The sequence below is a fragment of the Pogona vitticeps genome, chromosome 7 (assembly GCF_051106095.1).
Source record: "Pogona vitticeps strain Pit_001003342236 chromosome 7, PviZW2.1, whole genome shotgun sequence".
NCBI classification, from domain to species: Eukaryota; Metazoa; Chordata; class Lepidosauria; order Squamata; family Agamidae; genus Pogona; species Pogona vitticeps.
In genome coordinates, this window is record NC_135789.1 from 17,585,360 (window position 1) to 17,608,803 (window position 23,444).

General features: G+C 47.5%; 1 protein-coding gene across 1 annotated transcript in view; it reads right to left on the reverse strand.

Moving 5' to 3' along the window:
• PTPRS (protein tyrosine phosphatase receptor type S) overlaps nt 1-23,444 on the reverse strand; it is a 203,668-nt gene that overhangs the window by 57,511 nt on the left and 122,713 nt on the right. Inside the window, exons 9-12 of the mRNA XM_078378875.1 lie at nt 15,129-15,398; nt 13,042-13,623; nt 11,197-11,339; nt 10,663-10,807 (exon numbers count right to left, since the gene is read on the reverse strand). Of these exons, the coding sequence (XP_078235001.1) occupies nt 10,663-10,807; nt 11,197-11,339; nt 13,042-13,623; nt 15,129-15,398 (1,140 nt within the window). The remainder of the gene's footprint in view (nt 1-10,662; nt 10,808-11,196; nt 11,340-13,041; nt 13,624-15,128; nt 15,399-23,444) is intronic.

The following is a 23,444-nucleotide window of genomic DNA, read 5'->3' on the forward strand; positions in this document are numbered from 1 at the left end:
ACAGATTCCTCGCTTTAGAGGCACTGAAAATGGCGGCGCTATGGAGGATCTTCATTTAAAGGTGAGTTTTAAGCTCATAGGAACGCATTAATCACGTTTTAATGCGTTTCTACGGGCTTTTTATTTTCGCTTAGCAGTGATTTTTTTCTGCATGAATTAACATCGCTAAGCGAGGCACCACTGTATAAGCAAAGCAGCACCATCAAGTTATGGGCAACATGGAGCTTACAACAGATTTTTGGACATCAGGGTCTAAATGTGATCACCCTCTAAAAATGTTCAAAAATGACTCTTGAATGTTACCTCCCATAAAGGTAATCCATTTTATTTGATTTTAACGGGCTGTCTCCAGGTGGACAAATTCAAAAGTCTGTTCTCTCTCCCTAAAGGAAAGCTGAAAAGGACAGGGTGGCTCCGTCATTATTATTGTTGTTATTAAAATAATCATAGTAATATGGCATCAAGCCAGAACTGGCTTACAACAAGCCAAAGAGGGCTTTCAAGCTGAGATATTTAAGGAATGGTTCTACCAGTTTCACTCCTCCAGGGAGTTTCCAGGAGAATTCGAACCCAAGCCATGTCTGGCACTCTGTCCACTACACCACACTGGATATCTCAAGGAAGACCAAAAAGGACCAGGAATAAGGGTGGAGGAAAACCACTCTACTGGCTTAGCTTGCTCAAATTCTTGCTGTGAAAAGCTGGCACAGAGTTCCCCTCGAATTTCGGGATCTGGTGAACGTTCTGAAAAGGGACTGAAAAGTTAAACTGGGAAAGACCGACGACATCTCCTCAGCTAAACGAACTCTAGTCACAGGAGATGGTAGGTTATGGCTGAGACACCTAAGAACGTTTTGGCTGTTCCTGCTTTAGTCTTGCTAAAACCGAAGAGGAGAGAGATGTTAAAGTAACTTTACCAATATTGAACAGAAATCCAGCCCATGGAAGGAATTCTTTTTTAATTCCTCCAAATCAATTCTAGAGCCCTTCTTAGGCTCAGAGGGATTGACCTGATAGCCATTTCTCTTATTTTAGGGTGTGGGAGATGGAATTCCGTATCAAAAGCTTTCACTTGTCCATCCTACTACACTGTCTCTAAGAAATAAGAATTAAGAACTGGATAGAATCCTGTTGGTATTTTATTCTACGGGCTGCGAGATCACAGAAATCGTACAGATGAATGACGTGTTGGGGTGCATGTCTGGTCTTGTGCCAGTTGCATGAACAGGTGCATGGCCGGGCACGCAACCAGCACCTTGTTAATCGCCGGCAATTTGCTGCTCCCGTTTATGCCATGTCACTTCCTCCAGCGTCAAATCTCAAGAGGCGTCTGGCCAGAATAAAATCCTCTCAGGGTTCTTGAACGATCCGGGTGAATAAAATTTACAACGGCTCTCTTTGTCTCTGCCTGGGATTGAAAGCTTTTCAATCCGTCCCACCAGCCGCTCCAAAAATAAAGAGCATGTAATTTGAACCGAAATGACAAGCGAGGAAAGCAAAACAAGAGGCCAGAAAAGAAAATCAAGCCGCCGGATCAACTGAGGAATAAATAAAGAGGGGAAAAAAAATTCAAAAGAAAGGAAATCACAACTGAAAATAAATAAATAATAAATAAATCCCTTGCGCTGTACATAAAACACAAATCTTTCCAGAGTCCCGGTAGTCTGGTTGCTGTTTTTACCTACCTTCCACAACGGCTAACTTTTATAGACTTTCTTACGAAAGCATTAGAGTTTTAACTCGGCACTGTCAGGGTTGGGGTCCAACTCGTGGTGGGTTTCTTGAGAGCCTTCTGAATCCCAAGGCGCGCTCTCTCTCTCTCTCTCTCTCTCTCTCACTTCCCGGATCTTTCTCGGCCCCTAACGGGCTCTGGGGTAAGGGCAGGCTGACATTGGACCCAGTGCAATGGGATTGCCACAGGACTTTTCCATGAGAAAAATGATCCAGAGACCTCAATCCATCCACCTAGATTTCGGAGGATGTTTCGTTAACTTGCGGGATGTCTTGGGTGGGATTCTGACCTATTTTTTCAACTACTTCCTGGCCCAAAGCAGGTTGCTGGCTGGTGGTTAAAGCCTTTTATGGACTGATCAGAACATCTCCAGGAACTGACTACTCCTACCAGAGATTTCCTCCTTACCACTGAGGGCCTCTCAACAACCTCAGAATAACTCCACTTGGGACCAAGGGCTTTATCGGCGGCTACTTCTTTTAATGGCCCTTCGTCATATTTGAAAGCCATTTAAAGCGAACGAGCAATCCTGCTCCGTCAGAGTGGGACACAATTGGTTCACACTGGAAATTTCTGAGATGGACTGGTGGCCAGATGTAAATCCCACACCCTAGCTGTGTAGCATTAATTTCATGAATCTCTTGTCGTACGGGATTCAACCATGTTGTTATGACGTAAGAGGAGAAACCTCCTAGGTATGGGTCATCATTGTTCTTGGACTATAAATCCCATAATTTTCCATTCTGAGAGTTCCACCTGAGAGACAGGGATCTTCCCCATCTCTAAATGTGGCTCACCTGGGAGAAAGGCCTAAACAGGAAGACCTTGAGGTTAAGGCTAGGCCGAGCTTGGCTTAGCTTCCTGTTCAGAAAGAAAGCTCCAGGCTGGCACTGGGGCACAAAGAGTGTAGAAATTTCTATCTCTAACAAGAATATGACTGCAGTTGAGCAGGGAATAACACCATTCTTTCTACGGTATTATGGCCCTTGATTTAGCTACTTCTATAATTATAAGTATGCCGCCTCATCCTTATAATGGAGGAGAAAATCTACGTGGTTCAAGTACTGGACCCTTGACACGACGCATGACTAAAATCCTCAGAAACCCACTGCAGAGTGAGACCCCAACCCACCTACCCTTTTGCTTTTGTTATCCTGAGCCTACAGACACCCGGTAGTTGAGCGAAGTAGTTATAATTAAAAACAGGAAACTCCGGAACCAGTTTTTTTTTAAAAAATATATATAAACACAGCTATTTCCACTGGACTTCAGGACCAGGGGGTTTCCCGGTGGTGCCATCTGCTCACTCACCCTTCTACAACGCCAACTGGAGGCTGCGTGGGCGCAGAAACCCCTTTCTGTCCAAGTGGGAATGGGGAATCTGAGAACAAGGAGAAGGAAGGCAGGACGGGGAGGGGGCAGAAGAGAGACTCAGGAGGAAGACAGCTCGTTGCGCCCTTTCCGGCTATCCCCCAAAAAGGTGCGGGAGGGAAGAACGGCAAGTGGTACTTCTCGCAACTGCGCCATCCCGTGGCAGAGAGGGTCACCCATCGTGGACCTTGCTGTCCAGCGCGCCTGGATGGCGTTTCCTTCACAATCCAGCCCAACCTGTGTGGAGTTGCAAGCGTGCACGTATGCGCTCTTCTGTGGCCAAGAGATGAGCCCTTGTGCGGGCTTTGAGAGGTGAAGGTGCAAGCCTTCTCCGACCCCGGTTGATCTCGTTGGGGGTACACACATGGCTCGGAGCTTCGCCTCTTGCCCCGATGGGGTCCCAGATGGCCACGGGGAGCAGAAAAGCGTGGCTCGGAAGTGCGTGGTGGAGAGCGTGCAGAAAGAGCCGACAGGTTGGGCCGTATTTGTGAAATTGGCTTGAGACCAGCCAGTACTCACCTTTGACAGGTTTTTTTACACGCTTTAAAAGTTGACTGTCCAAGCCTCAAGAATGGACCCTGACTGAGCTTAAATACCAATACCAAGGCATCATGGTGGTTTTTTTAACCCTTGAGGTACCACAGACTTTGGATACACCCTATTCAAAGTTGTGGACTATGTTTGTTTTTTTTTTTTTAAATTATATATTTAACTCCCCTTTAAAAAAAAAATTTTTTTTAAAAAGACAATCTATTGCTCAAAATAACAGAACACACATCCAGTAGAGTTAAACGCTCTGCTTTACAAGGGAGGTTTTGCTTTTGTTTTTAAATGCTTCCTCCCTTCCCCCAGCCACACAAATCTCAGTTTAGACTATGCCCTCAAAATTGTTAACGAGAAAACATTCATTAAAACCCAACCTAACCCCATCACCACCGACTAACGACAAATTTCCAGTGGAGTGCTTTTACTGTCGGTGTAGAGGCTGTTTATTTAATTAATTTATTATTGATTTAAAATATTTATAAGCTGCCTTTTCCCTTAAAAAAGTCCAAGGCGGTCTCCGGCCACCCCTTGCGATAACTAAAGATCTCGTGCGTTCTTCATCCTCTCCCAAACGATTTGACTGGGTTTTCTCTTTTCCCTCCCACCTCAAAACCCACATTTTGATTCAGTTTTCTCCAGACAACCAAGTCCGTTGTCTCTGGTACTTGAAGAGTTAAAGATCGGCTTTCTTAAGATCAAAAAAATAATACTTTACCTTTAGTTTAATGGATTTTTTTTTAAAAAGAAAAACATAATCTTGGGTTCTGAGCAACCCAAGACTGGCGTCAAGAGAGCTGTGACATCGCATGCGGGGGAGCGGGAAAGGCAAGCCAGCCGTGCACAATCGTGGGGGTAAAACAGAGGCAAGCGGGAGAAACTTGCTAATCAGGCAAACCGTGCGGAGTTGAGGGAGCAGAAAGAAGAGGCGGGAGCAAAGACACAGCGGGCGGAGAGAAGAAAGCGGCGTATCTGCTTAGAAGCCTCTCCTATACCCAAGACCAGGCCCTTTTAAATCTCAAAACGCAAGCTTGGGAGAAGGGTTCAGCCAAAAACCCGGGGCGTAGAGAGAACAACAGGGGAAGAGAGTGGAGCCTTGGCCCAACCGGTTTGGCTGTTCTCGTCGCGTCAACGAGGGATCACCCAGGAGTGCCTCGACACCAAATCGTTGAACCTGTTTGAGAACACTTTTACTGATCACGGCAGCCCCGCAAGGGAATCCTGAAACTGGCCCTTTTGGCGTGTCCCGGAGAGCCCTCTGCTCAAAGACCTCAACACCCTACCTAACTATAAAGCCCAGCATTCTGCAGGATGGACCCGTGATCGGGTATCGAACCGATGGAACCTCATTGGGCAGACAGACTGTGAGAACTGAAGCCAGGGGTCCTGTTTCGGGAGTGGTCCTGGGGTCAGTGTGGTCAAGCGCTTAGTGAGGGACCAGGCTGCACTAGGTGGGCCATGAGAATGAGGGCAGGGCACCGGACTGGCCTGCTCTGCAGGGGTGTGAGGTGGATGCAAGAAGGGGAAGCAAACACATTAGCCATGCCTGCAAGATTCTTGCTCAAGCACTCCCTTCCCTCGTCGCAAAAAGTGAGGAATACCACAGGGAAAAAAAACACCCACCACCGGTTGCTTCCCCAAAGCATGACTCTGAATGCCAGATCCATGAGCAATCCGGCCCTGAGCCTTAAGACTCCTGCTTATACAGGAGGGGCTGTTGATGTCACAATAGACACCAACCCAAGCAGCAGGAAAGGTGGGCTGTGCTTCTCTTGGGTCCCTTAGTTATCGGCATATCAATATTCTGGGAATTCATTCCAGGATGGAACCACAGACCGCAGAGGCACACTGTAAATCAGTTCACTGTTCCATGCTGTCCAGTTGCATTTTGATTTAGGGCAACCCGATCAGGGTTTCTGGGTATGTTGGATATTGAAGGAATGGTTCTGGGTATGTTGGATATTGAAGGAATGGTTCTAACAGGGCCACCACCCACCCCAGTGAATTTCTCTGGCCAGGAAGGGATCTGAGCATAGATCTCCAGAGTCTGTTACTCAGATCCCACTGCACTACACTAGTGTTCACAGTTCATTTTGGAGGTAGGAGAAACACCATCAACCTGTCCCTAATCCTCATCTCTGATACCATCGGTTCCCAACCTGGGTTCTTCAGATGTTCTTGGACTACAGCTCCCAGAAATCCTGGCCAGCCCAGCCAATGTTGGAGGCTTCTGGGAGATGCAGTCCAAGAACATCTGAGGACTCCAGGCTGGGAACCAATGGTCTAGAATCTTGGTTTCCCTGGTGTTCTTTAGACTACAACTCCCAGAAGCCTTTGCCACTAGCTACTCTGGCCTAGATTTCTGGGAGTTGTAGTGCAAGAACATTTGGGGAAACAAGGCTGGGAGCACTCCTGTAGCCCTCCTCAACTCTTTTGAGATCTCGGTAGAAATATCTCCCGGGCTTTGCTTGGGCTCCGGAGCTGGAGTCCCAAAGGCAGTTCGTGTCGTTCTGCCAACTCCTGCGACGTTGCTGGAACCAGTTGTATTGGCTCTTGCCTTTCCATTGGATCATTTCAGCAATGTGGAGAGGGGGGATCTGCTGCTTGGGTAACAGCCTATCCCGCATATTATTTTACCCAGGCTTCGTGCTCTGGAAAGGACACTCCACCATTCAGAGCATGTTACCATAGTCTCTCGAGACTGAAGGATGCCTATGAATGAGTGTTTGCTTGGGCTGAATTAAGGAAGCTGGTCTTTTGGAAGAGGCTGCCACGCAGATATGCCTGGAGAGGAAAAGCAGGCCACCAAGAATCTCCTGGATTGAAATGGATGAAGGCACTGGTTTCCCCAAACGAAGCAGCCATGCAGTCCAAAGGCATGCAAGCAAATAGGGCTGGGAGAAGATAGAAGAGAAGAGAAAGAGAAATAAAACTCGCCATGGAGTAGGGCTGGGGTGGAGCTATATGGAGTAGGGGGAGCAGCGTCCGAACCAAAAGGAAAATAAAACCGAAACCAAAGAGACAGAAAAAGCCTGCCCCCAAGCTGGGAGGTCTGAGCGCTGAAGGACGTTGCCAGGATCGGGGAAGTAATTGGTGCTTGTTCCTCCAGCAGCCAGCCAGGAAATAAAAAAAAGAGGGTTTTCACTGCGTTGTACAACCCATGTAGAAAAGCCACACACACGGCCGCGCGCACACCCCTGGTACCCGCCAAGTGGGTCCCCACAGCCAGGAAGCCAGTCCTCCCTGAACTAGTAAACGAGAGACGGAGAAAAGAAAGACAGACAGAGATTAAGGCTGAGAGAGGGAGAGATTGGGGATCCGTCGCCTGGCACCTTCCCCAAACCTAGGTTTCTATTTAAAACGAAAAACACCAAAACAATACGGACAATAAAAACGGGGGCACAGAAAATCAAACCGCTCCGAAGTCAAAACGAGCTGAATTAAAAAAAAAAATCCAAACCACCCACAATCCTATTCTAGCTGGGCAGAGTGAAGTTCTTGTAACTTTACAGAAATCAAAATGAGATAGGAGATCAATAGGCTGGTCTGGATCCCTTTGTTCCACCAAAACAATTTTGGGGCGTGCGAGTGGACACCTCAAATGTTGTGGTCAGCGCTCCTGGGACCTGTTCACAAGTTGCCTGTCCCCCTTTCTACTCTGCAACAGAAACCCACATCGTAGGACAAAAACGAGGAATCGCGACCTCTTTCGGACGACATTCTCGTCCGCGTCAGATGGCCGAGCGAGACACACCCAACCCGCATGGATCTTTTTCTTTCTCCCTTCTCTCTCTTTCATAGAGCCACATTCGAAATACAATGTTTGCTGGAAAAGAAAACCACATATTCCCACCCAAGCCCAAATGAAACGGGGAGCGAAAAAAGGTGGCACTGGAGTTAAGAGGACTCCACGCACCACCGTTGGGGATCAATCACAATGATCAACGAGGAAGATGCAAAATACTGAAATTAAAATATAGTCACAGAGCCTGCTCCTCTGTTTTGGACTGATTATCTTTTGATGGCCTTATCTAAAGTGACAGGATGGGTGGCTGCCGAAGAGAGCGAGAGCGTGCCCCCTCAGCCGGGGCTCCCATCTCTGAAATGTGTTCTCAAAGGAGACCCGCCTGGCACAGAACTACCTCTTCCACTGGCTCCCAGTGAGCTCACTGACTTTCATTTTTCACATCTACTATTACTATTGTCACGTGATTTGCCGGCATGTGACACTCATAATCTTCTCACTGTTTCATGCCCTCTGACTGACTGGTCAGCATTTGGTGTGATGGTTTTGTGGTTTCCCCCATGCCAGATCCCCCCAAGGGCATCTGCCAGTTGGGTGGCGTCACCGAATTTTAAGTCAATTGAGACGCTCTTGCGGTCATCCGGGGAAAACCTAACAAGTGACAAGTTTCTCAACCGTTCTGTAAGGTCTCACTAGGCTGGCCAGCATACCTGTCTAAACGTCACTTCGCCACGCTCTGCCCTTTTTGGGAAAATTAATCAGTTACCCACCATTCACTGCAATTTTCAACAATTTTTTAAGGAACATGGTGTTTTAATAGCATTTAAGAGGCTTCCTTAGTTTAGTTAATTTACAAATCAGTGCTAAATACCATGTTGCCGCTTGCGTACCTGGCCACGTGCTAATTGTAAGACTTAGCTTGTGAGTAGGAATGCAAGCTGTGACTTGCTAACTAGTGATTCGCCGCCATGACTGACACACAGTTCCTTATGCTGAGGTCATTCCCCAGCAGAATCCTCACTTTGGCCTTGGATCCTGATTTTCCATGACCTGTTTTTTTTCTCCAGTGCAGCAGCTCTGGTCGATCAGCGTTATCTTTCTTGCTTCGCATCAGAGCGCTGCACAATTTAAAATTCTGGATGTAGAGATGAAATACAGGTAAAATTAAGAACAAATTAAAATGGCAAAATAATTGGGACTATTTTTGACCAGAAGCATCTACTTCTACAGTGTGATTTGACAGATTTTCTTTTGTACATGCAGTAAAAGAGTTCTCTCTGTGTGTGTCTTTTACCACATGGACAAATTATATATAATGCTTTTACCATGTGTATATATAGGAATGAAATAATGTTTTCACCATGTTTGTATTATATTTATGCAAATATTCAACAAAATAACTATAACTTCACTGCAGACAAGCTACAGATGACACCAAAATTGTGCCAGGAGATTTAAGAGCCCTTTTCCTCAATCTGAGCTTCTCCAGAGGCTTCGAGCTACAAACCCCATTTATACCACGACCCAACGGGCAGGGATGAGGGTTGTTACTGCCTGAGAGTGGATGATAGGCATTGTAGTTGAAAGGTAAGACTAGTTTGGGGCCCAATGGCTCCAGATTCATGCTGCACAAGAAGGAACCTCCGAGGGGGGGGCAAAAGTACCCAACAAACCGAAGAGGATAAACTGCTCCCAGGAATCCTATGGGCAAAAGGAAAATGGGTATCCCACTTTATCCGGGAATTCCGAGAGAACGGGAAGCCGTATTCCACGTTCCCCCCCAATACGCTCCGCCTTCCCCCTCAAGCCCAGCCTTGCTCGGGGTGTCTCCCGAATCCGTGGCTGAGTTTGTCACAAGCACAGATGAAAGGAGACAGGAAATTCAAAAGAAAACAAAAGGCAGTCCTGCCACAGCCAGTCATGCGGGCGGATTAAAAGAAAGGAGGGGGAACGGACGAAAGAACGAAAGGAAGGAAGAGAAAGACCCAACGAAGAATAAGAATGAGAATAAAAACAAACAAACAAACAAAAAACTCACAACCCTTCTCATTCTTTTAAAAAAAGAGGGGGAAAGGAATTATTTATGGGGAAAAAAAAGAAAAGCAAAGATTCGTGACAAGCCCGGGGTGGAGTCGTTGCCGGTCGGGGACCGCGGACACGACCAAGGCAACGGTGAAAGGGAGACAATCCATTAAACTAAAACCGGAATCAGTTTTATGCCCCGGCACCGTGGTGGTTTCCCCCGTGCTTGTCTATGGGGACGGCGGGGCGGGGGGGAGCTCTCCGCTCCGTTTGGCTTGTGAACGAGACATTGTGGGAACAAGAGGATCAGGGGGCAACGGCCGATGGAGGTCGGACAGCTTGCCATTGAAAACACAACCGTGTGACGGCTCGTATTCCTCTGATTTTCGCCTAACCACCGTCTTAGCCCGCAGGAGCCGTCTGCAGCATCACAAATCTGCCCCCGCCCCCGTTACAAGGCCTCGTCACCGCCAGGAGTATTTCTTTAAAAGAGGGAGTCAGGCACGGTGCGGACGGAGCTATCACTCACAACCCGCCACTGGGCACGGAGCGCCGCAGAGGATGATAGCGGAGCTCCCATCCCTCTTTTCTCAGGTCGGTCAGAACCGTTCTCTCTCCGTGGAGTTTGGACCCGAGCCTCGTAAATCCGCAGCCAACGGATTTGGGCTCCACAGATATTTGCTTCCGCCAGATGAAAAAGTAGCCCGGCGTGCCTTTGGATAACCAGAAAGCACGATCTTGGATCAAAGCCAGCATTTCCTTCAGGAGACCCGGCTCTCTGGAAAGGAGACATCAGCCATTCTTGTGGGCTGCAGGGACCAGCATGGGGAGGGGGTGGGTGGGTGGAATCATCATCACCCTCCCTAGAAAAACATCCATCCAACCCACACCAGGAGCACTTCTGGTCTAAAGACTACCTGACACCACGGGAGGCCTAAGGACATCACGGGACAAACCGGGCACAACATCCGTGTCGGTTCGGTAGAGAGAAGAGACGTCAACACAAGCCGACCGTGACACCATCGGAAATATGAAGGCCTAACCACAACGGGCGAGGGATGGAAGTGCTGATTCGTGAAAAAGCACCGAATGGGATACACCAAGTTTAAGATGGCGAACATCTTGCCCTACTTCTGCTCATCCCCCCCCCCCGCAGCGGCCTCCTCCTCAGCACCCCCGTTTCCGCATCTCCTCCCCAGCTGTGACTCTCCCCTTCTGCGTTATTTCGGGAAAGGAAAAGGACACCTACTAGACTGCAGAGTGCGTTCCCGGACCTCTGGGGTGGGGGCCCCAAGGCCCAAAGCCGAGCGCGCGGCCAGCTGGAAGACATACTCTGTGTTGGGGTTCAGGTCTTTCACGAGAAACGAGGTGGTGGGGTCAAAAGTCTTCACGAACTGCAGAAGGGCAGGGGGTGGGTGGGCATGTCGGCCCGGTAAGGAAAAGAAAGAGCAAACGTTGGAACAGATAAATGTCTCTATAGTAGGACCGCGGTTATCCTCGGGAGATTGGTTTCATGCCCCCCCCTCCGTGGATGCCGAAAACTGCACATATAGCAAACACATATGTAGCATAGTCTCTGGTTCCCTCTAGTGGCCTATTCTGATCATGCATCCTGGAAATGCACATTTCTGGGGGTTTTAATTTAATATTTCAGACAGCGGATAGCTGAAACTGCGGATACTGACTCCGCAGAGATGGTGGTCTTACTGTATATTCACATGTCTACACTATCTTTCCACTTTTGGCCCCCAGGTGTGAAGGAATGGGACGGCCCGAAGCTTACCTCTGGATTCCCGGACTTGCTGCTGACTTCTCTGTAAATGAGCTCGTACTTCTGGATGATGTCCTGGCGAGGCGGGCTCCAGGTGAGCATAATGGTACCTTCGCTCTTGGCTTCGGCACGGAAATTCATTGGTTGCCCAGGCACTGAAGAAGCGCAGTGGAGGGAAAGGGTCACCCCCAAAAGCATCCCCCCGAAGAGAACAAAAATGCCCAAAGCTGTGCCGAGTCGAGACTTGGCGGGAGGGCCGAAAGGGAAGACAGCTCAGGGCTCGATCACTCACAAAAAAAACAAACCCGAGGAGGAGGGAGGAGACCTCGGTCGTTCTTCAGAGACTGAGGACACCTTCTGAACCCACAGCTTTGCCCTGGTAAACGACAGAGACCTGAGGCACCCTTAAAGATTAAGGGCCGTGTGCCTGCCAGTCAAAACCGACTTATGGCGACCCACAAGGATTCCTTGCAAAGCAAGGATTCGAACCCAGGTCCGAACTAGAGTCCATCACTGTAGCCGCATGACCACCCTGGCATGTTTTACTGGGCACAAATGCTTTTGTTTCAATGCAACTGAATGCGATGCGAACGCTTTGGCCATGGTCAGATGTCACAAGAGTATTTCCTGCCATGTGGCCACACCCTTGGAAATTTCCCCCCTTCTGTATTCCCTCCCCCAAAGCTTTTCTCCTTCCGCAGAATTTCTGCGTTGCTTCTGCTGCAGAACAAAAGAATGCAGCCCCTCTCAATGCAGTGGAGCGGAGTATAGGCAAAAATCAACACATTGGCAGACAAGAAAGAAGCCAATAGGATCGGCAACAGCAAACCCCTGGGAGACGGGCTACAAAAAAAATTCAGAAAGCTTGATACAGTGGTGCCTCGCATTACGACATTAATTCGTTCCGCAAAAATCGCTGCAGAACGAAAACGTCGCTATGCAATATTTAAAAGCCCATAGAAAAGCATTGAAACCCCTTCAATTCATTCCTATGGGCTTAAAACTCACCGTTCAGCGAAGATCCTCCATAGTGCAGCCATTTTCGCTGTCTCTTAAGCGAGGAATCTGTTCCTAAACACAGCGGGTGGCCATTTTGTTTAACCAGCGGCCATTTTGAAACCGCCGATCAGCTGTTTTAAAATCGTCGCTTTGCGATGCTCGGTTCCCGAAGCAGGGAACCGAGCATCGCAAAGGGAAATTCTCCCACAGGGAACATCGCAAAGCGATTGCTTTTGCGATCACAAAAAATGTGTCGCAAAGCGATTTCATCGCTAAACGGAGCGATCGCTATGTGAGGCACCACTGTATTTGTGCCAGGACAGGAAGGGGAAAGTTGGACCGGTGACTCCCTCCCTGTTTTTCACCCAAAAACCAACAACAAAAGACTTATAATAATCTTAGAACAGCAGAGTTGGAAGGGCCCCCTAGGGGTCATCTAGTCCAGTCCCTGTCGAGGAGGCCAAGTGGGGGATTCGAACTCCCGACCCTCTGGCTTCGCAGCCGGAGACCTCGACCCTTGAACTCTCCAGCAGTCAGTTTGGGATGCTAGGGGGAGTGGAGCAATTGTTGGGCTGAACTTAAAGGCAGGGGGGCTGTCAGGACACTACCTCCAATACCCCAAAACGTAGACAGGGTTGCTCAAAGCTAAAGAGGAGAAAGATATAAGCGGCCTTCCAATGCCGGGGAACTGAATGCTCAGCTTCCTGGGTGGGGTGGGGTGTGTGTAGCCTGCACCGTTCCATTGCAAACCACGTTCAAGAGCTCTGGGGTGGTATATAAGCAGCACATTTTGCTTCGCCCCCCTCCTCTCATGCCTATTCAGGCCCAGAAAGGACGATGACACCTGGTGAGACTCACCTCCCTGCTGGGTCTTCACTTGAATGGGATCCGAGAGCGGCCCGTCCCCCACGGACGTGAAGGCGAGGACTCGCACGGTGTAGGTCTCATGCTCCAGAAGGCTGCTCACCGTGGTCAGAAGGCTGTCGTCCACATTGTGCTTCTGCCAGTTGCTGACCGGCTGGTCGGGCTCCATGGTGTAGTAAACCCGGTAGCCACGGATCTGCCCATTGGGCTCCACGGGCTCCTCCCACTGGATGATCATGGTCGAGGCGCTCAGCATCCGGGCCTGGACGTTCCGGGGGGCGCTGGCCGGGGCCTGCTCCCCCGTGCGGGTCACGACAGGCTCGCTGTGGGGGCCCTGCCCAATGGAGTTGACCGCCGACACCCAGATCTCGTACTCAGAGTTGGGGCTGAGTCCCCCGATGCTGTAGCGCGTGGTGGTGATGTCTTCCTTGATTTGATACGGCCCGTCTTGGCTCTTTGACTTGTACTCGATGACATAATAGGACACAGGGTCGGGATTCCCCGAGTCCCAGGTGATGGTGATGCTTGTGGCCGTCGCCTCGGTCACGATGGGCGTCCCCGGAGCCTTGGGGAGGGCTTTAAAAAAAGAATAGCAAAATCAGAAGCCTCTCTGAAAAACACATATGGACGCCAAACGGCGTCCCACCATATGCCGGAATGTTGCATGTCCCCCGGGAAGTTACGACACCGGGAGCCGGCCGCGGCTGTTTCGGGAACAGCTGAGAGATTCCCTTGCCTTGTTAGGCAGAGTTTTATTGCCTTCCTGAAATGGCTTCATCAAAAAGAGGAAGTGTGGAAACTCAGCATCTGGAGTCATTAACAGGCGCTTGGAGCGAAAGACAACTGAATGGCGTGTTTGTGGGGCCCAGAGAGGATTCTGTACAGCACAAGAATCATCTTGTGAAGACACAGATTGGGGGGGGGATCAACTAGTTATAGGGCAGAGCACTGTGTATGGCTGAAATAAGGGGTGTGGGGGGACAGATGTGTGTGAGGGTAAAGGGTCAAGGCAGGAATAGCAATGGACTTCCATGCCCAGAAATCCTGGCCAGCCCGGCGAGTGGTGAAAGCTTCTGGGAGTTGGAGTCCAAGAACATCTGGAGACCCCGGACTGGGAACTGCTGCGCTAAGCAGTCTCTTCTTGCATCCCCCCCCTTGGAAAAAATCTAGATTTTCAACCTCTGCAAACCAGGCGGGCCTCTCCCCGTTGCTCTACTTTGTTGTCCTCAGTCCCCCAAACTCCTATCTGGGCGGATTCCTGCATGTGTATGTGCACTAAGGGTACACTCACACAACCACCTAGGGCCTTCATAGATCGTTCTGGACAGGCACTTCAAGAAGGATGCCGACACACCGGGGGAAGCTCAGAGGAGGACAGAGAAGGAGAATCAGGGGATGGGAAACCAAGCCCTATAAGGAGGGAAGATGGAAAAAACTGGGCAGGTTTAGCCTTGAGAAAAGAAGATGGAAGGGAAATAGGAGAGTGCTTTTCAAAGACTTGAAAGGCAGTCCTCCAGAGGAAGGGCAGGATCTGTTCTCCATCATCCAAGAGTGCAGGACATGTCATCATGGGCTCAAGAGATAGAAAGCCAGATTTCGGCTGAATCTCAGGAAAAAAAAATTCTTAACTGTTAGAGAAGTACGACAAGGGGACTCATGACCTCAAGAGGTGGTGAGCGCTCCAGCGCTGGAGGCCTTCAAAAGAAGTGTGGTGTCCAGAACTGGACACAGGACTCAAGAAGAGGCCTAACCAGGGCTGAACGGAGAGGGACTCATACTCTACAGGATTTGGAGACTAATTTATGGAGCTTACAACCATCAAATGCCGACAGATCACCTCTAGCCCCAAAACCGGACTGTCTGGTACACCAAGAGCAAATCCCACCCTGGTTCTTTGGAGCTAAAGCCCAAGAAAAGTGGCTGGCTGACATTTGACTGAAAGGTTGGACAAGACAGACCTGTGCGATTTTGTTTTTAGCCTAGAGTGAATGTACTGAGCTTGGATCCAAGGCCACAAAGAGCAAGGCCGAGAGGAACTGAAGGCTTGGTTTTGAATTCGGACGGTGCGGCGCTCAACATACACTTCACCGTGATCTGCGCCACGGCCTCAATGACGCCCAGGCTGGACATGGCGACGCAGGTGTAATTGGCCGAATCCTTCACATCCGTCAGCTCCAGCACGTTCCGTCCCACCGGCATGTCATCCTCCGGCGTCAAGTCTTCAGCCCCTTGCATCCATTTGACATATGGCATGGGCGAGCCCACGGCGACACAGGTGATATTCACGTTCCCTCCGGGCATGATCTCGTGGCTGGACGGTGGAATGGAGAACCGAGGAGCCACGCGACGGACTGTGGGCAAAATTGCACAGAGGTAACAAAACAAAACAAAACAAAAAGCAAGAGAAAAAACCCAAAAGAGAGAAAAAGAGAAAAAAGAAAAGGAGGGGGAGAGAGAGAGAGAGAGAAAGAGAGAGAGAGAAATAAGGGATGGGGGGAAAAAGAGCAAAAGAGATTTTTAAATACAGATGGGGCTCGAATTATTTGCTGTTCCTTCATTCAAAGAAATAACAAAAACAAAAGAAAAAGTCTGAAATTAAAAATTGTTGGAGGACCAAAAAAACAAACAAACCAATCAATAAAGGAACAAAACAAAACAGAACTTGGAAAAATAATTTACTTTCACAAACAATATAGAGGATATAGACATATAAAAAGCGATATTTCATAGCAACAGGGGGTTCCATTGATCAAGTTTAAGACCCATCACAGCACAAATAAAGACACAAAAATTTATTAGCAATTTCTCATCTTTGGGGAGAGCAAAGAGATCGCGTGGGATTTCCAGACAGGGCGCCCCGTCGTGGGCCGGGGTGGGTTTTTTTGGGGGGTGGGTGGGGAGACCACCTGCTCCCCCAAACCTCAGCTCTGATCAGGGAGGCCAAGGGGCGGCTGCTTTCAAACCTCCCTCTCTTCACCTTCACTTCCTTGAACCCGAAGCCAGGCGGGTTCTGTTTTTTTTTTTTAAAGCAAAGATGTTTTTAAAAATATTTTTTTGAGGGGGGGGGGTAAGCAGCCTGGCCCCCTCCAGAGAACGAGAAAATATCAAAATAGCAGGATTGGGAGTGAGGTTTAAAAGATAGGAGGAGAATATATATCTATAACTACATATAAAGTATACTCAAAAATAGTTAAGGGTGAATTTTCTGCCTCTCCAGGTAGAATTTATTTTTGGAGTGTAGGTCTAAGAAACCTGTTCAGGTTTGCCGAGAGCTCCGTATCATATGTTCTAGAGGGATTGACTGTTTCCAAAATGTAAAGAACGGCATCCTTAAGGTGTAAAGATAAAAGAAAATATAGCTGGGATCAAGAGAAATTTAAAAATGCCAAGGTAGAAACTTAGTTCTAGCTCCTTTGTTTCCCACTAAGAGCAGGTCTTTTGCAAAGCTAACGGACCTTAATGGCGCATCCAAAACCAGACCACTCCAACATTATTTCTGCAGGGTAGCGCGCTACTGAGATGTTGCGCTAGGGAAGTGTCAAGTTATTTTTGACAGCTGCAGGTCAGATCACAGGAAGAAAGCATGCGAAAGGGCTATAAAGAAAACATATTAAGCTTTCCAGCCCAGTAAACCACTGGGGATGGGCTTTGAATTCCTGGTTCTCTCTAGTGAAGCAAAGAATCGGAAGCTTATATGGATGTTGAATGGTTACAGAGACTTCACGAACGAAACTGCAAAAAAATCCAAAAAAACCCCCCCAAAAATTGGGATAGATATAGAGGGAAGAAGGAAGTCTATTTTTCTGGAGGTGGCCAAAATTTAACCCCCAAATTGAGAGGAACACACACGGCAGAAAGGAAGGATGTTCTTTCCCCCACCTCTCTGGAAAACGAGACGAGAAGCACCATTGGCAAGAAGGCAATGTGGGCGGACGGGGCGTCCGAAAAAATCAAGAAAGATGAGAAACTCTAATCAAATTTTTGTGGTTTTCGGGTATATCAACCCTAACGAAGCCTCTTGGAAAAATCTGACATGATTCCATCAATAGATGCAGCTCTTTAGAATCACACAAATTTCATGCAAAAGAGGAGGAAAAACAAGAGAAAAGGAAGAGAGAGAGAAAATGCAGGAAGGAAGAACGGAGAGGAAAAAAAGAGAGAAGACAGAGAAAAGGAAAGAAAAGAAAAGTGGTTAGATGGGCTGCTAGTGCTTGCCCAGAAGAAAAAGGAGGAAAAAAGAGAGAGGGGGAGGGTTTAAGGGTAAGGGGAAACCCACTTTTAAAAATGCTGCATACTCTTTTTTTTCCCTCGTTTCTAGTGGATGTGAACCAATGCGGTTATTTTTTGAGCATTGGCACATCACCGCCCTGGCAGAATAATCATAACCGTAGTAACAAATAGAAAGAGAATAAAAGAGGATCAAGACGAATTGAAAGGAGGAGGAAAAGGGGGAAAATTAAAAGTCAATAAATAAACAACATAGAACGGAACAAAACCACCAGGCCATGGGAAATGAGGAACACGGACAAGAAGGGGGAAAAAAAGGAAAAGCAAAGAACAGGAGAGACGGAAGAAAACCACCATGGATGGATCCTCGGGCAGGAAAGGGGTGGCATTCTGAGAGGGTCAGAACGGGATGGCAAGGGGAGGGCTGTTCCTTATGGGTCCAATTAAAAAAACAATTAGTCGTGGTAATATGGTATAAACTACAGTATGGTGTTTCCAACTCTTAACAGGCTGAAAGACGGGAATGAGTGAAATCCCGGAGTGGACAAGGGTATAAAACAGACCAGATCTGGAGGTTATAAAGGGATTCCACTCATTTCTATCCCACCGTTCCACCTCCTGAGATCTGAATTTCGTTAAAACAATTAAAAAAGGATCCCCTTCTCACCTCTCTCACGGGCCGATGGAGCATCAGGGCAGGGAAACCTCTAAATCGGCTAAGGCATTTGATAGCCTTGCGTCTTGCGGGGGAAAGGATTTTAGATTCTTTGACTCTAACGGGCAAAAGGTAATGACTCGGATCCGGGCTTCTGGCGTTTAGGACAAAACTCGCAGGCTCGCTCCTTGTCTGGAATTTCATCAGACATTCACTTTCTCAGGGGACTCGCTGGGCTCGGAGTTCCGGCACCAGTTAAAATGGCCCACAAACTGGATCGGGTTTCCAAAAAAGAGTCATTGTGGTTATTTGGAAAGAACAAAAGGGACAACTTGGAAGCAGAGATGCTCTTTAATGTCCACACCGAATATTAGCCTCATCTTTTCTGGAGCTCTCCACAGCGCTGAGACCCACTCCGGGAACATTTTGGGTAAAACTCACAGTCCCCCCCCATCTATGTGACAGCAGAATTAGACGGTCACTGCTAGCAAAAAAAGGTCCAGAGTTCCATCTCCAGGGAGGCCCCAAAAAGACTCTGAAAAGTCTAGAAAGCTCCTGACAGTCTAAATATCCAGAAAAGGATGCAATGTTCAGATTTCATGGACCACCAATCCCGTAATTCTCTAATTTAGGAGTTCCACCTAACAGAGGTGTAAATGCGGCTCACCTGGGAGAAAAAGTCTAGCCTGGAAGGCTCAGAGGCCTAGCTAGGCCTAGCTTTCCATTCAGAAAGCAGGAACAGGAAGCTTGGGAGGCGCTAGGCCTAGCTCAGCCTGCGAGCCGTCCAGTCGAGACCTTTCTCCCGGGTGAGCCACACTGAGGTGTCTGCCTGTCAGGTGGAACGCCCAGAAGAGAGAATTATGGGATGTGCAATTATTTTAGAAGAATCCCATCCATGATAAGAGATTCTAAAAGTGGACCTCACTAAAGGCCTTGCATCTGCAGAACAATGGATCTCACTGATCCCCTGGGAAGATGGTGGAGGATGAGCCAAAAATGTCATGAGCTGTGGGGTGGACTCATCATCCCCTTCCAGAAACTTCTCTATGTTGAACTTACAGCTGTCCTCCAGTGCCATGCCCTTAAAATTCAATTGTAGGGATTATTGTTATTATTGCTGCAGGGGGACAATTATATTTGCTTAAAAGTGGATCCATGAGAAAACAGCACCGTCCTTTGAAACAAAATGGAGAGACATAGAAGAACAAGAGGAATAAAAAAGGAGGGAAGACATGCAGGAAGGTTAGAGGCTTGGAAAACGGGATGGAAAGAGGAAGGATTTTAAAACGGAAGGGGGTGGGGGGGTCAGATCTGAAATTGGCGGAGGATGGGAAACGTGGAAATGTGAGGAGAGGCCAAACTGGAAGGGAGAGGAGAGGTCCAATTGGGCACAACCTGGGCAACAAACAAGGTCAGAATGGCAAGAAGGAATGTGATAGGAACACCCGGGTTGTCTGTGGAACAGGACGAGACAGTAAATTAGAACCGAGTCTAGCACTTTGGGGAGGATGAGGGAAGGGGAAGAAAAGGTGGGAGGGAGGGAGGAGCAGAAGAAGGGAAAGGACCAAACCAGAATGAAAAGGAAAAACAGGGAAACGAGAGATCAAACCGGGGGGGGGGGGGAGGGGGGAGGTTTGGTTTGGGAAAAGTTGTGTGAATCGAAGTCTGAAGGAAACACCAATTTTTGTTCTCTGTTCACGTGGGTGGTGGAGAAACAAGAGTGACATTTGGCGTAAGTACCTCTGGTGGAAGATAACGGATGCCGATCTGGATCGAACGTACTGCAATTCAGGATCATTTCCTCCACCCAGATGGTGGATCCGTGCAAAATCCGGAAGGATAAAACTTGCAGGGAACATTTAAAGGGAAGGTGGCCCTGTCTCAAACCAAATCGTGGATTCCCTTTAGCGCAGGGGTTCCCAACCTCGGGTAACCCAGGTGGTCTTGGACTAAAACACCCAGAATCCTTCGCCACCCGCTGTGCTCGCCAGGGTTTCTAGGAACTGCAGTCCAAGAACGCCTGAGTTAGCCAAGGTTGGGAACCCGTGCTTTAGCGCTATGAAGTAGTGCAGCAATTTAGCGTGATGTCACTCTGGGATGGATTAGGAATACCTGGCTATAAATGAGGAGCAAGCAACATGGGTAGATCCTGGCTCACACCTTCCACCCCCAGAGCATGTAAAGAACAGACGAGATTTAACATGCTCTTGTTAAAAACCTTTACTTTCATGATGAACAGGAGAAAACAAGGTTTTGAAAGTGATGTTCTTTTAAAACATTGTTCGCAACATGTATCCATCAACTTGTTTTCCTGTCTGGCATCAGAGGACCAGTTTCAATATTAATACGTTAGACTGACCTGTTCTTTCCAATGTGGAAAGCCCGAGAGTCAGGAGTGATCAAACCCTGATTTCTCTCAATAGGGACTGATGAGTGATTATAGCGCTATAACGTGATGCTTGATTTAAACAGAAAAATGTCCAGGTTCAAATCTAGGTATCTTCTGCGAAGAAAAACTACACGGAGTGGAATCTTATGGAGAGTCTCATATCCATGGTGAAAAAAGGTCTTTTTACTTAAAAGCCTGCTAACTAGCTTCTTCTGTTTTATGGCATTTTACCTATTTGGACAGAGTTGAGAGAGTGCTAGAAGGTTCCACGTGAGTCACATAAACAGCAATTCCCAACCTTGGGTTCCCAGATGTTCTCGGATGACAATTCCCAGAAATCCTGGCCAGAACAACTAGGTGGAGGCTTATGGGAGTTGTAGTCCAAGGACATCTAGGGGCTCAAGGCTGGGAACCACTGACATAGAAGATGAAGGAGGAGAAAGAGGCCAGAAACCTCTTAAAGGCTGCAAACAAAATGGAGTTCGGGATGAGGGCTAATTGTGATACCATGTTCTGCCCTCACATGATAACTCCAATTTTAGCTGGAAAGAAAAATCCTATAAAAAGTGACTGATTTGATTTGTCTCCTCATGTGGCTTTATAATAATATTTCTCCAGATTTGCGTATACAGAGGGGACGAGAAGCAGACATCCCAAAAGTGTCAAGCGCTGGGTGTGTTTTAAACACGAATAAAAATTTGGTCAATTCAAATCTCGATTCACCAGGAAAAGCATGTCTGGATTTTTTTTTTAAGAGGGTAGGATTGACAGGTGAGGGGAAAGAAAATTAATGTGAAACCAAACAAGTCTATAAAGAGAAGTTAATTTAGTTACAGATAAAACATAAGTATAGGGTGAAATATTTTTCGTTCTTTTTTTTTTGGTAGGAAAAAAACTACAACAGAAATAAATCATAATTTTGGGGGGAGTGGGGAGGAGAGAAAAAATAATAATGAAGTGACTAGTCAAAAGCACCGAACAAAACCAAATGGTATTAAAACATTTTGACTCCCGGCAAGCCGCTGCTCTGAATGAGGTGAGAAGGCGGACATTATTGGCATTTTGGCGAGACAGGACACCATTTCCGTCTTACTCCAAAATGAACAGGAGGGGGAGGGAGAAAACAGGGCCAAAATAATGTGCAGCCTCATTGTATTCGTAGTGAAGATTAGATTACACCCTGTTGTTCTTGCCCCAAACAGGTCTGGAGTCTTTCCTTCCTCGTTGGGTTCTCCCGCTAGCTCTAACTGGGATGATTTGGGTCTTCTTCCCCATTTCCCCCCTCTGATAATTCCTCTTTTTTCGCTTCCTTCCTTGGCTGTTCATATTTAAAGCAAACAAAATCAAGCCGTCTAAACTCTTTGGGATGTGGCAAATTGCATTTTAAAAACCGATCGCTAAGTCTAACTTTGAGGCCCACATCCTGGTTTTCGAATTTAATGTGTGTGACAGGCGAAACCGAATCATCTACAACACCGCGCAGATACCAAATGCCACTGCTTCCCGGACTCTGCCGTTTCCGGACATGGGGGGGAGGGAAGCGTGGGTCTTTGTGAACTGGAAGCGGGGTTTTCAACAAGGTGTAATCTAAAATTTCCCCCCCTAAAAAACAAAGAGAACAGCGATGCGAAAGGGGAAAAGAAAAAAAAGAAAAAACCAACATCAACCAAGGCATATAACACAGAAGCAGGCCACAGTTTTCAAAAACCACACATAGCACAGTGTTCCTGCAGAGCACCCTTTGAAATAATTTTGCCAGACCTAGTTGTATTTCCTGGAAGCTCTTGAGAAATCCTTCTGCAGAAACAGAGTGTTAATTTCATTGGACAGTAATTTTTTAATTTTTTAAAAAACAGAATTTCAAAGCAGGCTGTCTGAAAGAACAGAGGGCATCCACTTACCCCTGTAAACAATATTCTCTCTCTCTCTTTCTCTCTCTCTTTCTCTCTCTGAATACAAGGATGGAGATGATTTAAGATTTTAGAAATGATCTCGGTCTCTCCGTGTCTCCCTGAGTTCCAGAGCTCAGGGAAGGGAAAATTAAAAATAATAATAATAGTAATACTTAAAAAGCGGGATCTAAAAAGATCTGCTTGGCGTGGGACTGTTTGCTTCTCTCGGCTTGCCAAGTGTGAGATGCCCCACACTTTCGGTGTTCCTCACCGTGAGCAACCAGCGAAAAGCCCTTCGATATTTTCTCAAACAATGAGATTGTAGCTGAAATTCAAATAGTTCTGGACCAGGGGAGAAATTAAGAAACCAACAGGGGGGAAAAAAACGGAGAAGATGCCCAGATAAAAATGAGGCCTAGGGAAGACAGACTAACTGGTTGTAGAAGGTGTTCGATTAGATGGAGTGGCAGTTCCACCCAAGGAGACCCTCTTCCTTTCAAACTGGAGTTTAATTTCCACATCCACCCATGTGTGGCAGTGCCCCAGCACATGGCAGGCGATCTGAGGAGGCATTCTGGGGTCCTCACTCCATTCTCGAGTGACCCACTTGTATACTGGGAGGTGGAGAACCTCTGGCCCAAATTTTTAAAAAAAACTAATAATAAAGGAAAAATTCCTTGCATGCTGAAAACTAGTTGACACACTTTCCTGATATCCTCTATGACATGCTACATTTCTACATGCAGGGATTTTTTATTTTTATTTTTTAGTTAACAAAAGAGGGGGAAACGAGAACATCTCCAACCTCAACAGTATTAACTTAGATTATTTTGTCAAGTTAAACCATAAAATTACGTGAATTTTAAAAACCCTACCCATAGGCTTGCCAAGGGGGCCTCTCTATCAGGTCATTTGGATGAGTGTGAAATTGTTGAGATGGAGTGGCTACCTTGTCTCGCCAAGGAAGAAAGGAGAAATGGAGCAAACACCTTATGTTATGAATAGTTTTGTTGTTGTTATGCTGTCCTACAAGTTTTTTGGGGGTCTGGGGTGTGGGTTAAGAACCCTAAAGAAGCTGTTCAACTAACGCTTCTATGGGCACCACACTCTCAAGACCTTGGAAATGAATGGTGGGCTTGCAGTGAAAGCCCGAATTTTTATCACGGGCGTCTAAGCCTGGAAACCTCACCAACCAAAGAGAAACTGAGGCAGAGAGAGAAAGGAGGAAAACGGA